Source organism: Girardinichthys multiradiatus, chromosome 22 (assembly GCF_021462225.1).
Source record: "Girardinichthys multiradiatus isolate DD_20200921_A chromosome 22, DD_fGirMul_XY1, whole genome shotgun sequence".
In the NCBI taxonomy this organism is placed as follows: Eukaryota; Metazoa; Chordata; class Actinopteri; order Cyprinodontiformes; family Goodeidae; genus Girardinichthys; species Girardinichthys multiradiatus.
The window spans coordinates 27,486,191-27,503,816 of NC_061814.1; the positions used below are offsets into that span (position 1 = coordinate 27,486,191).

The 17,626-nt window shown below is 38.8% G+C and overlaps 1 protein-coding gene across 2 annotated transcripts; it reads right to left on the reverse strand.

Moving 5' to 3' along the window:
• Window positions 1–1,294: 1,294 nt before the first annotated feature.
• Window positions 1,295–16,164, reverse strand: LOC124858595 (inhibitor of nuclear factor kappa-B kinase subunit alpha-like). Of its 2 annotated transcripts, none has more exons than XM_047350649.1 (22): window positions 15,883–16,164; window positions 14,237–14,359; window positions 14,056–14,150; window positions 13,840–13,957; window positions 13,689–13,758; window positions 13,504–13,592; window positions 13,335–13,424; window positions 13,118–13,242; window positions 11,528–11,635; window positions 11,303–11,438; window positions 11,003–11,203; window positions 9,016–9,118; window positions 5,123–5,246; window positions 4,898–5,049; window positions 4,746–4,807; window positions 4,545–4,654; window positions 4,244–4,293; window positions 3,858–3,966; window positions 3,601–3,748; window positions 3,427–3,479; window positions 2,004–2,103; window positions 1,295–1,655 (listed from the first exon to the last, which is right to left on the reverse strand). In XM_047350649.1, the coding sequence occupies exons 2-22, from the start codon at window positions 14,339–14,341 to the stop codon at window positions 1,602–1,604; spliced, it is 2,202 nt and encodes a 733-aa protein (XP_047206605.1). In that variant the 5' UTR covers window positions 14,342–14,359; window positions 15,883–16,164; the 3' UTR covers window positions 1,295–1,601. The 2 variants fall into 2 exon arrangements, with proteins under 2 accessions (XP_047206605.1, XP_047206606.1); XM_047350650.1 differs by having other exon boundaries at window positions 14,237–14,374.
• Window positions 16,165–17,626: the final 1,462 nt, after the last annotated feature.

Genomic DNA, 17,626 nt, shown 5'->3' on the forward strand with positions numbered 1-17,626 from the left:
GGCTACAAACAAATCAATTAACAGCAAGTAGTTTAATGCAGTTTTTTTAGTTTACAAACATCAGGTACAGGTTAGTGACAACATAAAGGGTAGATGGGGATAATCTTGTCATTGCTTCAATTTCTGTTAGATTAAAACTGGTGCCTTGATAAAATAACCTGTAGCACACTTATTTTCTTTTTTTGTTATAACCAGCTGTGGTCCCTATATTACAACCTTTATTTAACCAGGTAAAGGCTCATTTACATTAACAATCTCTTTTCCAAGAGGGACCTGGAAAAGTCTCATAAGTCTTAGCTGGGTCTCAAATGTGCAGTAGCAAAATCAGTTAAAATTGGGTCCAACTAATCACAATTGTCTTGCATAAAATATTTATAGCCAATGACTTAGGGCCATAACCATGGACAGTCCAGTCTGGTGCCCATTATTGAACCTCTATAGACCCCATATATGAATGTTGGCTTGGTTGCAGCGTGTTGACCTGCATCTGGATGTAGAGGGGGGCTAACAGGTTGGATCTTTTCTTCTAGCTAACAAAGGCTGTGTCTGCTGCAAAATGCAGAGTAGCTCTCAAAGGTGAACATGTCCTTGTTAAAATACCAGGCTTTTGTTACTTTGAAAAACCGTTGGTGTGATGGTGTTATATAGATAAAATTAACTGAATTACACCTCAGCAAAAACATATCAAGTGGAAGGCATGTTCCTCTTTCCTTGTCTTTAACTCATCAAAAAAACATTCAAACATATAAACTATGGCGACAATAATCTGGTACAAGGATTCAAAAATCATTCAAGTCCGAATCACAGCAACCAAAGTGTTGCATTCATTTAAAGCTTTAACTGGACATAAAAATAATGTTTCACTCTATTGGGTCGTAAAAGAATGGTTACTGCCTTAAACACACAAGTCTGGTAAGATTAGCAATTCAAGACCTTGAACTCTTTGCCTGTAGAGAAAAAAAAATTACGTTTCAAATCCAATAATACTGGGAGAGACACTTGCCGGAAAAGGGTGATCTGAAAGGAGCTTTTGTTCATGACCTGAGGGGAAAATAACACAATTAAAACGTCCAGGGTGTCCTTTAAGCTACAAACTATTTTACTTGATTTCTCGGGAAATGTTTATGTTTACTGTTATGTCATTCTTTTAACCTTGCATTTTAGATTGTATTCACTCTTTATCTGGTTTCCTTTTAGTATGTAAACAACTTGCTGAAAATTTTAACAGCTGCTTTTAATAGTTTTTGCATTTGCAGCGAAAGAGAGAGAGGTGAGCAAAGTAAACAGAGGCAAATTATTGTGTTTTCAGCATTTATAACAATTTCTTCACATTACAATGTGCACACTTTTATCAGCAACAGTGTTTTACTTAAATCAACATCAGAAAAATAAATATGTCTACCTAAAGTTGAAAACATTTGTTAACATTCTGTATGTAACATATGTTTGTCTTGAAACATGCGCAGCTTACTTTGTCATGATGTTTCATATACTGTCTTATGGCATTCGTGTAATTATGCAGTGTTAAAATAGAAAGATGTCAGATAGTTTAGCTCTAGGAAAGGCACTCATCAAAGTATACACTCTCAAGCTCTTTAGAGCTACTGAGACTCAACTTTGCTTGCACCGAACTGCATCCAGCTCCAGTCTTGATCCTGTGGAGGAAGAAAAACTGTTAAAACTGCGCTGCCACCAGCCTTTCAATACGTTAACACTGTTTTGCGCTAATTCAGACATGTACATCTTCCTTCCTTTAAATAATAATCTAAAATTAAGACAGGTTCCTTCTTGCACTGTTAGCTAATAGTTAAAAAGATTTTTCCCCTCCACTGTCATTTTTTCAAAATCTTAGATCAGAAATTTGCATATTTTTGAACTAATAGGTTGAAATCAGCAGGTCACATATAGGAATAATCTGCCTAATTTATTTGACTGGTCCGTTTGTCTTACTGTGGTGCTTTCGTGGATCATTTAGCAGAATGATTAGCTACTTCATACTGTACCATAACACTTTGCTTCAACTCTTGGGTGGCATCTTGCAACAGGGAAGTAAGATGATTCAGATATCGCTGATTCTCATCTAGTAGCTGTTCAACTGTATCACTGAAAAAGACAAGAGACTCAAAATCTGCTGCATGTCTTCAATATATTTGAAATTTAAGCAAGTCTACTTTTTCAACATCCTAAATCTATAAGACCAGATAGTCACCTCCTGTCGTAATACTGATATTTGTGAAGAAAGAAAAAACCCATTCAACAGACTTCACATTACAGATTTAAAGTAAAACAGGACCACAGCACCTCTCACAGTTATTGAATGAATCATTTACTATAGTAGCATATTCTTACTAAACCATTTTCAAAATTCAACCTATAAATAAATTTATTCAGTAAGGAAAACTGTCCAAACCCTTCAGCTACTAGAACAGCACTTATTCTCCTGTAACATTTCACAAGGTTGAGCGTACATAGACTGTGACCATTCGTCTTTGCACAACATAGATATAGAAATATCCATTATTGTTGTTCATTGGGGAAATTCAAGTGTGCCAGCAGCAAAGTGACAAATGGAAGCATAAGAATTTACATCAAGGTAAAATATAAGAAAAAAAGAGACTGTACAGTACAGGCAATTTACAACATAAGAAAAAATACCGTACAGTTTATAAAAATAGCATATTCAGGTTCTACAAAATGTACAAACTGCAATTTTATATCCCTGCATAAAAAACATTAATAAACTATTTGCAAGAATACGGAAAAAGCATCTCTAGATCATACAGAGCCCTGCGTCCTCTTTTATGCTCTCTGCTCCCTAGCTCACTGCACAGGTTTTCTGAAAGGATTTAGGTCTGGGGACTGAGAGAGCCATGGAAGAAGACTGTTTCGTTTAACATTTATGAACCATTTCTGTGTTGATTTGGACATTTATTTTGGATCTCTATCTTGCTATAAGACCTAATGATGACTCCTGTTCAGTTTTCTGGCAGATGCTAAAAACGTTTAATAAAAAATATCCTGGTATTTCAAGAAGTCTAAGATTACATGCACTTTAACAAGGTTCCCAGGGCCGTAGGAGGAGAAAATAACCTGCAGCATCAATGATCCTCCACCATACTTAAGTAGATATTTTATAAAAACAGCTATACTATATATTATATATCAATAATTGTGACACCAGCAGTTTTGTTAAAAACATCTTTGTCTTAATGTGGGATTTCTCCTCACAGTGAATTAATGTACACAATATAAAGCTGATGAAATTTCAGGATGAAATTATGCCAATGCTTTATTTACACACTTGGCCAAGGGTATTAGTTAATTAAAAGAAACTATCAGCCACATGAACATTTTATGCAGTTTGCTTTTAAGGCACAAATGCAGCATAATACCAGCACAGTGAGATGAGCATTTAACAGATCTTACCTGTCACTCGGCTGTTTATGTTTAAGTGACGACAACTGAGAGTTGCTCTGAGCCTGCACACAAAACCATGCAGTTTGTAAGGTACAAAGCTATGTGACAACTACATTTCATGATGCAGAGCTTCAATTATCTACTGAGGAATATTTTCTATGGAGCTCTTTACGACATACATACGCAAGCAATCTTGAGAAGGAACCAGAACTCCTTCTGTCTTTTTGTTTGCATTTGCATTACTTCAGCTTCAGCAGCTTTGATGTTCACGACGGCCTTTTCCAGTTTAGGGAACAAATCCACGATGCGCTGCTTACACACCAGGATTGCACTAAACACAAAAATCCCAAAAACACAGAGCTGAAATAAAATGACACTTCGGTTGCACTGAGATTTACTTGTCTGTCACTGTATCTGAATTAAACTTGTGAATAAATTACCTTAGATGGGTGTAAAGGTCTTTTAACACTCTGTCCTGATTCTGAACCGTCTGGAGAATTGTCCTCACCATGTCTGAGCTGTCACTGTAGCCATGTGGAAGGTCATTACCTGCAGAAAACATACCACATGGGATCATCCATGTATAATTTTCAGACACAGATATGTGAATACGCCATCTATTAATTAGAGAAATGCTGACATACAGGTGCATCCTAATACATTAGACTATCATCAAAATGTTACTTATTTAAGTAATTCAATTCAAAAAGTCAAACTCTTATTACACAGATTAATTACAAGCATTTATTGATGTTACATTTGATGGTAATGTCTTAATATCTGATTTTGAACTCGCTAAATTGAATCTGTTAACTTTAGCACTAACTTTTGCATTTAGATTTCAGTTGCTTGTAGAGTTCAACGGCCTTTTCTTCACTGAAAAAGACACAAAAATCACTACTGTTATAGGGTTGACAGTTATCTGACATGTATCACCTTTATTTTTATTGCTTTGCTACAGCAAAGAGACAGCGCTCCAATCACTTATACCACATTTTCCTGAAAGGTTTTTAAAGGCAAAATCATTTAATTAAACCGTGAAGGGCAACAGACGGAGTCAATTAAAATCATTTAGAGAGAAGAAACAATCCAATAAACATGTGGACACTTGAAAAAGAATTACTGACAACTTCTCCATCACATCTCCTTGTTTCCTGGCAAACGGACTCCTCTGCAGCTCCACAATTTCAGAATGTAGCGCCAATATCTCTTCATCAAGACTTGACACATTTGCAACCTACGGCAGGAGATACCCCTTAGCACTGATTGTTTTACATTTTTAAGTAATGTGTTGTAAAGTGTTGCAATGATGTTTCCAGAGTCCCCACCTGTGTAAACCCATCTGCCTTCCGTTCATTTTCTTGCCATGCTCGCTGCATCTTCTCCGAGGCTTCACATAAACACACAACAGCAGGAAGTTCACTTGGGCTTTCAGGAAAACAGCTGAATGTGTCACAGGAAGAACTGAATGGCCACTCACAGATGCCGCTGTTGCTCTGCTTGGTGTATTGCTCGAGATCCTGCTGGATGCTGGTTTTAAAGATAGCTAGCTTAGCGTGGAGCTGCTGCGAATAGGAGAAGAGGCGGTGCTTGAACTGCGTTAAGGTGGTGTTGTAACGCAGCAGACTTAGCCTACAAACAGTACAAGGTAAGGAAGTTTGCTTGGGTTAGTGTATTTAGTTTTTTTGAGTTCTAAGACACTTACATCGCAGCTCTCTGCCCCTGGTACAGGCGAAGGTAGTCCTCCTTCAGTCCACATATGTAGCTGAGAGCTTCCCCCCACACCTTTCTAAGAGCAGACAGGGGCAGCTGTGTCTTTGTTTCCCTGACTGAGCATAAAACAGGAGGCAAAAGAAACAAAAACAACACCTTATTATTTTGGACATTGCATTCATAAAATACGTTAAGAATGAAGAAAAGGAATCAAAGCAATATTCATTGACCCCTGTTCAGACATGGCACTAACATCCCGGGTGATCCGATTACAGCCACCATAAGCTAAACAGAGGTATGAATGTATGGCAAGCCGATTCATTGAAAATTAAATAAATACTGCTATTGATAAATTATTAATAAATATCCCCATGAACTAAAACAGAATAATTATGTTAAAAGACATTTTTATCTTGTTTTATTTAATTCATTTTAAGATTTATTTAATTTACTTAAAGATTATTTATTTATTTCATAATGCAGTTTTATTTTGTGACACTTTTATTTCGTAAAGCTACTTTATGTATTTCAGTGACTTTTATTTTTTAACCCCGTTTTTCATTTTAAGCTCTTTTTATTTCATGTTCTTATATTCAAATGAGGGGGCGGAGTTTTATCTGTGGGGCGGCGCTGGGACAGCAGGGCGGAGCTCAATTCGTGGCTGAGGCCGGCAGAAGCATGCCGCTACCTACCAGAAGACAGCATGCCGGAAGGAGCCAGATGGGCCGCAAAAACCTGCCACGGCGGTTGCCGCTGTTTTTGTTCTTCAGTTTTTTATTTATATAGCGCCAATTCACAACACATGTTGTCTCAAGGCACTTTACAAAAGTCAGGTACATACATTCCAATTAATCCTAATCATTGAACATTGCAGTCAGATTCAGTTATTTATTCAAATTGGATAAAAAGTTTTTCTATTTAAGGAAACCCAGCAGATTGCATCCAGTCAGCGACTTGCAGCATTCACTCCTCTGTGGATGAGCATGTAGAGACAGTGGACAGTCACTGGTGTTGACTTTGCAGCAATCCCTCATACTGAGCATGCATGTAGCGACAGTGGAGAGGAAAAACTCCCTTTTAACAGGAAGAAACCTCCAGCAGAACCAGGCTCAGTGTGAGCGGCCATCTGCCACGACCGACTGGGGGTTTGAGAGAACAGAGCAGAGACACAAAGAGAACAAAGAAGCACTGATCCAGAAGTACTTTCTATGGGAAGGAAAAGTAAATGTTAATGGCTGTAGCTCCTTTAGTCGTTTCACCTAGAAAGAAAGAACATAAACTGAGCCAGTTTTCAAGGTTAGAGTCTGAAAGAGAGCACATAGAGTTAAAAGCTCAGTCAATCGCCATGTCTAGGAGAGAGAAAGGGTTAAACACTAAAAGGCAGGGCCATGTGGATCATCGGTAGAGGGTGAGCATTAAGTTGTTGCCAGCAGAAGCTCGGACGATTCCCCTCTCCAGAAAGGTGTCACAGGTAGACACCGAGTCAGGCCAGGTGTAGCTTCTAGGAAGATAATAGAGAGAGAACATTAAGTTAAAAACTGAAATAACTGCAAATAATGCAAAATTGGAGAGTAGTGTGAGAATGTAGCGAAGAGGGTGAAAGTGGTCATTATGTCCTCCAGCAGCCTAAGCCTATAGCAGCATAACTACACAGATAGTTTCAGTTCAGATTATTTAGTTTTTGTGGAAACCAATGCTGATTATTGGCAAACGGGATGTCATTATGGTTATAGGCTGTTACTTTTCAATGATGATGTCTTTATTGGTTTTTATTTAATAAACAGCTTTAGACCCATAGCATAAGGCGGCTGTATTTACTTGACATGGGAAATAAATAGCACTATGTGTGTGTATGATGTGCTGAAAGAATGATGAAGATTTATTGCGCAAACAGTCGGTTTATTATAGAGCATGAGCGGCTATTCTGAATTGTCACTCACAGAAAATTATAAATAAATGCTTAAAAACACGCTATGGAAGTCCCTGGCCACCATGCTGCCACAAGGCTGCCATGGGGTGCTAGACCGGCTGTAAAAGCCTTTAACATGCTGCCACGGCAGTAATTACTTTCAAATGATGATGTCATTATTGGTTATTATTTAATAAACAGCGTTAGACCCATAACATAAGGTGGCTGTATTTACTTGAGATGGAAAATAAATAGCACTATGTGTATGTATGACGTGCTGAAAGGATGACGAAGACTTATTGCACAAACAGCTTCCTCAAAAACAGCGGCAACCGCCGTGGCAGGTTTTTGCGGCCCATCTGGCTCCTTCCGGCATGCCGGCCTCAGCCACGAATTGAGCTCCGCCCTGCTGTCCCAGCGCCGCCCGACAGATAAAACTCCGCCCCCTCATTTGAATATAAGAACATGAAATACAAAGAGCTTAAAATGAAAAATGGGGTTAAAAAGTAAAAGTCACTGAAATACATAAAGTAGCTTTACGAAATAAAAGTGTCACAAAATAAAACTGCATTATGAAATAAATGAATAATCTTTACGTAAATTAAATAAATCTTGAAATGAATTAAATAAAATAAGATAAACATTTCTTTTAACATAATTACTTTGTATTATTTCATGGGGATATTTATTTATTTCATGGAATATTTATTAATAATTTATCAATAGCAGTATTTATTTAATTTTGACTGAAACGGCTCTCCATATAAAAGCACTAATGTTTTGAGGAATGTTTCCATCAGATCACTATCAGATTTGGCCGGGGACATTCATCGCCGTTAGTCTGAAGGGACTTTATCCTGACACACACAAAACGACCACCCACTGACCTAAAGCAACTCCCCTCCAGCACCACAGCGATTAACTGGACATTTACTGGCTGAAAATATATGCAGCGAAAAAAAAAAAAAAACATTTCTTCTCACTGCCTGACAAAATGTTTGTTTGGTATTTTCAGGCGAGTTGGGCTTAACATTTGTTTAAAAGATTTTCTAAACGACACACTGCTCGTCTTATTCTCTGAATTTTGTCTTTGAAAAAAATCACTGCAGGACTTGTTGGATAAAAGTTCAGGAGGGACGGGTGGCGAGGGGCTTTACAGCTTGTTAACAATAGTAAATAAGGTCTGGGCCTCACTTTTGATGACTATGTCAGAGAAATATAATTGCTTTGCTCTTTTTAACTCCAGGTTATAGTAGGCATTGGGGGGAAGGGGTTAAAAGCAAATGGGTCAAAGCAGCAGTAAAAGCAAGACGAGTCTTTGAGCCACATATAATAATTTCTGTTTTTTTAAGAGTTTGATAATCAAAAGTTATGAATCTATTGGACTTTACTGGAATTTAGCCAAATTACATACTGTATGTCTGTGTGCAGTAAAGGCCTGTAAAGCAGCTGACAACAGTCAGATGTTTTACTGTGGTGGAGTTTTTACAGTTTACATTTTTATTTTTCAGCTCATGCTGAGTCACATGGTACTGAATCTCCTTTACTTCTCTCATTGTGAAAGTTCAACTGACTTGATGTATTTTTGGTTTTGTTATTACTGCTCCACTGTATGACGTGACTGCGGGTTTATTTGCAGGTAAAGCAGCTAACATGGATCTGATCATCCGGGTTAGATTTTAATGCCATGTGTGAATTATTGTAGTGAGGCTTGACTGCTTTTATCTAAATAAGCCAGAACCTATGCTCACACCAGGTCTGAACAAGGTCCTGTTAACGTCAAACTAAGAAATCTGCACATTTTACACCATTAATTATTTTTAACTGTTTCTAAAAATTCAAAAATTGTGCTGGCATCCTCAAAATTGCATTTGGTCTAAAATGTTCAATGCCTAGATGCTCCAGGATATAAAAACAGAATGCTGTTCGCTGATCATTTTATAGCGCAGAATAGAGTCCACAGAATAAAGTCTTACCAATGAAGTTAACGCTGTCTGGCAGGGGTCTGGCAGTCAGTGGGCCTGAGTACTTGGTAAGGCTCTTATCAAACAGGAACACTATGGAGGTGTCCCAGCCACGCTAAAAAATAAAAACACAGTGAGAAACACAAAAGCCTGGGTGGAAGAATTTTAAATTACACTGCCTAGACAGTCTGGAGGCAAACTAATTTTAACCATAGTTTCTGTTAGGGGTGTAACGGGACAGAAAGTGGCCACTAGAGAACTGACTGGAGATTTGTTTTGATTTGTTTTGAAAGGATAAGAGGGTACAGCGACTGGATGGATGGATGGATGGATAGATGGACGGACGGATGGATGGATAGATGGAAGGATGGACGGACCGACGGATGGATGGACGGACGGATGGATGGATAGATGGACGGACGGATGGATGGATAGATGGAAGGATGGATAGATGGAAGGGTGGATGGATGGACGGACGGACGGATGGATGGACGGACGGATAGATGGAAGGATGGATGGATGGACGGACCAACGGATGGACGGACGGGTGGATGGATAGATGGAAGGATGGACGGACGGATGGATAGATGGATGGATGGATGGACGATGGATGGATGGATGGATGGACGGATGGATGGATGGACGGACGGATGGATGGATAGATGGAAGGATGGATAGATGGAAGGGTGGATGGATGGACGGACGGACGGATGGACGGACGGATGCATGGATGGATGGAAGGATGGATGGACGGATAGATGGAAGGGTGGATGGATGGACGGACGGACGGATGGATGGACGGACGGATAGATGGAAGGATGGATGGATGGACGGACCAACGGATGGACGGACGGATGCATGGATGGATGGAAGGATGGATGGACGGATAGATGGAAGGGTGGATGGATGGACGGACGGACGGATGGATGGACGAACGGATAGATGGAAGGATGGATGGATGGACGGACCAACGGATGCATGGATGGACGGATAGATGGAAGGATGGATGGATGGATGGACGGACCGACGGATGGACGGACGGATGCATGGATGGACGGACGGATGCATGGATGGATGGAAGGATGGACGGACGGATGGATGGAAGGATGGACGGACCGACGGATGGATGGATGCATGGATTTGAGAAATGATAAAAAAGGTTTAAATCATTTTGGAGATGTTTTGATTTAGACAATCCTGTATACCAGATCTACCTGAAAGCTCCATGAAAGCGCAGCTGTTGGGCCCTCTGTCAGGGGGGCTGGTCATGACTGTACCGGTGTGTTGTGGCATCTTATATGCTGTGCAGCATTTTGGACAGATTAAAGGTAGCAGGCAGTTGGAATCGAGCTGATTTTTCTCCAGTACCACTGATGTTTACATTCAGCTTGGCACCGTTTCAGGTGAGTACTTCAGTTAAGTGCACCTACATACCTTATTGCTGTTGAAAAATGTGCACCCTGACAAAGTTCTTGTTCGGTCCACCTTTCTTTCTCCACTGTAGCTGCATAAGAAACTTCCCAATGTTCCCAAACAGTAAAACAGCAGAGTTTCTTGCTAGCTGGGAGTCCTCTTAGTTTTGTTTTGGTGTCACTTTTTAAAGCTGCACTACAAAGCGTTGCATTGTGCACTTAGTTCCACACATAAACATTCTGCATGTGTTCAGGCATAAAACAACGCTGTATCCGTTCGGTAAATGTGTTTACCGAACCGACAGGGTTGTAATGAATATTTTCAGTACGAATACATGTACCATTTCACCTCTAGTTTCTATGCCTACTTCTTGTCCACTGCTATGTTTGCAATAGCAAACTAATGATATGCCTTATTACTTTTTAACTGCAAATACTACAAAGATAAAAAATTTATTTTGTCTTCAAATTAAAGACAAAAGAAAGGAAATTTTTAACAACTTTTAAAATATGCAGCTAAAAAAAGTGGCGGCTATTTGCAATCGCAGAATATGTAACTACATGTCTGACCTATTTGTGTCCCTTACCAAACCATCTGGCAGACACTGCACAGGCGCCCAGCGTGGGTCAAGGGAGTTTCCCGTCTCCATCAGCAGCTCCTGACTCTCGGGAGAGATGTGTGCCTGGGTCTGAGCCTCCAGTCGAAGCTGCAGGGAGAGAAAACTCTCCTCATTGCCCAAAACCATTGAGTGGAGCTGGGCTGACGTCATGTCCAAGACGTGCATAACCTGAACCAACAAAAGCAGAATAATAATAATGATTAGAGGTCTGCTTTGCTGCAGTGTAGATAAACTATCTTAAACAAAAACAAAATGAGTGTTTTTAACCTTCATGTTGAGAATATTCTCCAGTAAGGTGAAGCAGCCTGGCTTGTTTGTTTTTGGATCAGGACTTCCGCCACGGAAAACAGGATCCCACAGTAAGAGCATCTGAAGTAGACGCTCGACTGGCTCCAGCAGCGACCTGGTAACACAGGTAGCCACACACACACACGTAGGTGGGACAGTAGTTTTTCACAATGAGGAATCCTTCAATGGCAGCTCTCTCCTTACTTGCTGAGACTGTTGGGATACGACAGATGTGTCGAGAACCGAATTTCCCCGTTCATGTCTTCTACTGCCATGATGTCTTTAGGACCTTTGTTCTTGACTTTGTTTATCCTACAAAATAAAAAAAGATATGTAAAAAAAAAAACAATCCCTGAAAATGTTGAAAAGGAACGTTTTTTATGACTCTTTGGTGATGACGTCTCCCTTATTTTCAATGAATGTATCCTCTTGGTAGAAAAAAAAGACAACACATCTCCCAAGCCAACATTGGTCACCTTTGCTAAACTTTTAGCGAGCCTTTTTGACAAGCTGGTGGCTGGATTTAGAGCTTTCCTCTTCAGGAATAAAGCTCAACAGGTCTATTTAGTGGTGGAAGAACATGGCTGCAGAAGATGCCAGCAAGTGTATCAAGAAACTGAAGCAAGCGTGCTCGAGCTTCAGAGAAGTTGGCTCCAAAGCCAGACAGACAATTGCCCACGTCCAAAACTTGAATTCAATTCTTTGTTTTGGTTATTGAAACGATTTTTTTACTCTGTTCAGAATCAGAGAGGTAAATTTAATAAGATTTAGGTTTCTTACATCTTCAGCTCTTTAGTGTGATGTTCCTGCTGCATTATGATCTGATCTGCTTAAAATAAGTTTCTGTCAAGAAAGACGTCAAGTTTGTCAAAAAGTAATTATTTGTAAAAATGCTCCGCCCTTATTTGTATATTTGTCTAAATATGTATCTATTTTTTGGTAGTTTTCATTATAACAAGCAAGTTCAGTTCTCCAATAAAAATATTTTAGAAAAAATGTCTTTAGAAGAACTCAGTATGGATGCTTAAGGCATTTAAACTCAGTCAATGTAAATTCTATACAGAGAAGCAAATGTATAGGCTTACCATAATGTACAAAACTCATATTTGAACATTTTTATATGGAAAGTAAGAACTGTATAAATTAGATTGGTACCTCTCAAATAAAAAAAAAAATGGTCTATTTAAGTAAATAGGTTCAAAACGTAAAGCTCATAAACACAGCTGAAAGAAATTAAAGGAACACTTTTTAATCAGAGTATAGCATCAAGCTAACAGTTTGGGATATTGATCTGGTCAGTTATTATGCAGATTGGGTTGTTAATCAGTATCAGATGCTTTGGTATTAATGAACGGAACAACAGGTACACAAGAAGGACAGCAAAGAGAAAGCAATCCGGCCACCAACGTTCTGCCTTCCTCATCTATTCTGACTGTTTTGCATTAGCTTTGCATTTGGCTTCGAGTGGGACACCTAGTACCATGAGGAAACTCCTGGACTCAACATGGGTTGTACAGATGGTCCATCTCTGCTACATCGATATGTGCCAGTGCTTGAAGATTTGTTGTGGCCTTTTAGCACAGGCTCTAGAGAATGGAAGAGATTCCACTCAACTTTCCATTCATAAGCTGTGAACAGCAACGACCTTTGGTTGGTTTCACTGGATATTAATCCTTATTGAAACTCATGGGTTCCTGAGGGGCAGTTGTGCTCTGGAACAAACAACTCTGTCTAACTTGGAAGAGTCCTAAGTTCATGACAACATAAGGATGGGACAGTGTATTATTGGCTTACCACTGTACTGGCTGCATGTTGTGCAGAAAGGGACGAAAACCACAAATGCATTCAAAAATGACTGTCCCAAAGCTCCAGTAGTCCACAGTCACAGTGTATGGCTTACTCTCAAACAGCTCCGGAGCCTGCCGCACAAACACAAGAGGTTACGCTTCTTTAAGATTACTGACTAGAAATATTAAAAAAGACATAAGTCAGTGATGTGGCACGTACTTACCAGGTACTGAAGAGTCCCAACAAAGGATGTGCAAAGACTTCCTTGGTCCAGATCTTTTGCATAACCCAGGTCTATGATTTTATGGACCAGCTGAAAAGACAAACATTGAATTAATGTGTAACATTACACTACACAGACACAATGCATGTATGAAAGGAAAACTGATTACCTCCCCATCAATCTCTTGCAGAACTATGTTCTCTGGTTTTAGGTCTCTGTGAATAATCTTATTTTCATGAAGATACTGGATACCAGAACCTGTTTAGCAAAATAAGAGAAAATGTAAATTTATTAGATGTCAACATGTGATTTAAGTGAGCTATTAATCAAAGTGAAGGCAGGTGAAAACCTTACCAATGTGACTGAGCAGCGAAAGGATTTCACTCTCCTTCAGTCCGCAACAATTTTCTGGTTTATTTAGCACCTAAATAAATTACTTGATCTGTTATGTGCTTTGGTTTAAAATACACTTATTTAAGCTCTTTATCAAATAATCATCTTGTACCTTGCGTAGGTCTCCTTTGGCACAGTACTCCATGGCGAGCAGAGGTAGGTCATTGAGAGCGATGGATGTCACATCCTCTGGAACTTCTCTGGCCTGAACAATATTCACATGATTCAGCCTGTAAAAAATGCAACAAATATGATGCATTCCCTTGGCAAGCAGTTTAAATTATTACAAGAATATATTATCGGGACGGTTATACAATAAAACCCTTACTTCCTCATGATTTGAATCTCCCTGCTCCAGCGTTCTTTATTCTTCTCACTCAGGTCCAGGCGGCAAAGTTTCACAGCAATCTTCTCCCCCGTCTCCTGATCCAAGAACAGGTGAGGAGTAAAATGTGAGAAAGATCAGCCTGGACCTTATCCTGTCCAGGACTACAGATGGACCGTCTTACATTGTGCTGGTACAGGTAGACGTGCCCAAAGCCTCCCATCCCGAGTCTTTCCTTCATTGTCCAAGAGATGCAGAGCTGGCTCCTTTTCAGTGCAGGCCGCTCCATTGTGTGCAAATACGTCCGCTACAGACAGTCAAACTATAAGCTATTGTCAGTCCTGACGATGCGAGACTATAATGTGAAACTGATTCAATGCTTTAGTACTACAGCTACCTCTCAATAACCTAGAAAATCATAGCAACATTGATTTCTTTCAGTAATTCAATTTAAAAGGTAAAACTCATAATAATTACACCAAAAGTGATGATTATGACTTACAGCAAACGAAAACCAAAAATTCAGTTTCTCTGAAAATTGTATTGTCACTTAAGATCAATACAAAAACTATTCTAATACAGACATGAATTTTTGAATGAAGTTGAAGATTTTATTGTTAATTTTGAAATCATTGAATGGATTAGCACCTCCATTCCTAACTGTGTACATTCCCAAAAGTTCACTGGGGTCAGGCGAGCAGATGCTGTTCAGTGTTCCAAGGAACATGTAAAAAAAAAAAGGATTTGACCTTTTCTGCAGCTGCGCCTAAGCGGTGGAACAGCCTGCCACTTCACATTAGGATGTCATCAACGCCTTTTCATTTTAAAACCAACTTAAACATCATTTTTATTTTTTCTTATTCAAACTAAACTGAGTTCTATATATTCTCACTCTGAAATGTGTTACTTGCATCATCCTTTTTACATGACATTGATTGTCATTATCTTTTATATTCTTAAATAGACCGCTGTCGCCAAGCACATGAATGGAAAGTTGAGTGGAAGGAAAAAGTGTGGCTGGAAAAAGTGCACAAGCAACAGGGAGAACAACAGCTTTCAGAGGACTGAGGAGCAAAGCCCATTCAGGAGTTTGGGGATGTTTATTTCATTTTCCAGCAGAACTTGGCTACACTACCACAAGTGCCAAGCTTTGTAGGCAAGCATATTTTCCTATAATCTATACCCAATAGAAAATATATGGGATTTTGCCAAGAGAAAGGCGAAGGTCAGACCCAACATTGTTGGACGAGCTGGAAGCCGGCATTAAAATAACCTGAGCTCAGTAGAACCACAGGCTGATCATCTTCATGCCACGCTGCATTGATGCAGTAATTCATGCTAAACCAGCCCCGACCAAGCATTGAGTGTATTCACTGTAAAGTACATGGAGAAACCGTTCCGAAGGCCAACATTTCAGTTTTAAAAATGTTTTTATATTGGTCTAATGTGTAACTTTAGACTGAAACTAATTTATGAATTTATTGCTTTAGAATATTGGGGACACAGGTGGTCTGTAGCCTACAGCATTTATTACTTGTCAAAAGAAAACAAAATCAATACTAGCAGAACTGGTAAACACTAATTCATAGGTATATAACAACATATTTAATAGGTTACGTTTAATTTTGAGTAGTATTTCTAAAATATTGAAATCATACAGAAAAGCATGTTAGCTATATAGGCTTGGTGTTACTGGGGCTAAATAGCTATTTTGGTCATTTGTTATTGTAGTACTCAATATTAGTCTCAACAAAGTAACAATAAACTCAAAGATATCTTAATTTTTTTTAAACAACAGGCCTCTTGAAGATAAACTGAAGCCTTACAAACCTTTTAAACTCACGTTCCCTCGAGGTCAGAGTCGACAGTTCAAAAAAACTGTTTGTTGTTTCTGTCAGAACATTGTCTCTTCACAGTTAGCTAACCATGTTGTTTACGGGTCGTGTTCGGGTTAGTGTCCGAGTATGAAGACGGTGTCCCGGCCGGATGATGTGTTCACTCAATTACCATGGCTGTAAAGGTAAAGTTTGTGAGGCTCGTCTGTTGTTGTTTTTGGTGGGAATCTACGGCGAGTGACTTCACGTCAGCGCTAAAGTGAAAGTAAGGGTAGGAGTTCTGCGCATGCGTGTTTCGCAGCAGCAGAAACGTAACATTTCAACGGCGCTATGCTTGATGCGAGTGTGCTTTTGTTTTATTTTATTTTGTGTTATCCTCATTTGTCACACTTCCAAATTAAAACCACATTGCAAATTGTTTATGTTGTATAATTTTTCAGAGGGTTATGGGGTTAATCCGCTTGCTTGTTTTTCACTTCGTTACTATAGAAGTTGGGAAAGTCCCTGCCACCTAAGTTAGACCTGTTACCAAAGTTTGGCACCGCCACTAGATGGCGCCACATTACATATTTTGGACCATTAGAACCACTTCCAATTGAATAGAACCTTTTAGTAACGTGTGCCGCTGGTGGCGAATTGGCTAAATATCGTAGTACTCCTGAAAAACTTTGCTTTAAATTATTTTCAACGCAAATACGAACAAATTAGTAGTTATACAGAGCTAGTAACTACCAACACCAGAAAAAATAACTTTGGTACATTTTTAAAAACTTGTATTTTTAAATAGATCATAAAAAGAAATAGGCTACCTAAGACCATATCATATAGGTTACAAATTACGTTTTAAAAACTATAATTACGGGGCAATTTGTGCCACATAACTTGTATTGAAACTTGTTAAGTTGTTTAACCCAAAATAATAAAAACTTGTTTCATTATAAGATATTTTTTAGATATTGCCATTAAACATTCTACGAAGGAACTATGATGAATGTTCCATCTTTTTAGTGGATTGAAAAAATGTCTGTTAATTAACTTGTAACAGTTATTCAGCCAAAAGGTCGTGTTTGTTACTCTACAGTTTATGGCAATAATCAAATTGAAAAAAGTGACCAAAAATATATCTTGCAACAGAGACATTCTAATATTATTTTTCAAAGTAAATATTTCAGTTACATTTTGTTATTGACATTAAAACAATTTCCAGTTTTTGATTGAAGCCAAATCGTACTAAATCAGACAGTTCTGTTGTGTCAAATCAGTGGATTTTAGACATATAGGCACTTGAAAACGTTAACAGAGTATTAGGTTGATTAAAAAATATATGCTGCTCATCTACTGGAAAAATTCAAAACCGTTTTCTCAGACCACAACAAGAAGTCACAGTTATGTCATTAACAGGAATGAAAAACAGACACCATATTCTATGTTTACTTCACGTTATCTCTGGAAATTCTCGAAACCACAACAATAAATAAAAAGGTTATATTTATTTTGGGTGGGTGGGGGGGTAGCAGCCCATAAAAAAAACCAGAAGCTACTGACTCACTGACAGTAACACATCTACAATCATCTTTACTTTATTGGAAACTTCTCAAAAGGCAAATGCAGTTCAGAAATATTTAGAAACTCAGGTAGGAATTAAAGTGATCAAGAATAAACCATTGACAAGTGCTTTAGCTGCAATATCTGTGTTCCACTTACCTCTGAAATCAGAATGTGAATCTTGGAATGAAATC

Bases quoted from the DNA above. Each gene is read 5' to 3' on its own strand.
- LOC124858595 (XM_047350649.1), bottom strand. From the start codon at position 14,341: ATGGAGCGGCCTGCACTGAAAAGGAGCCAGCTCTGCATCTCTTGGACA. The intron at 14,151-14,236 runs GTAAGACGGTCC...TTCTTGGATCAG, and splicing joins TCTACCTGTACCAGCACAAT to GAGACGGGGGAGAAGATTGC. The intron at 11,439-11,527 runs GTAAGGAGAGAG...CTGTGTTACCAG, and splicing joins TATCCCAACAGTCTCAGCAA to GTCGCTGCTGGAGCCAGTCG.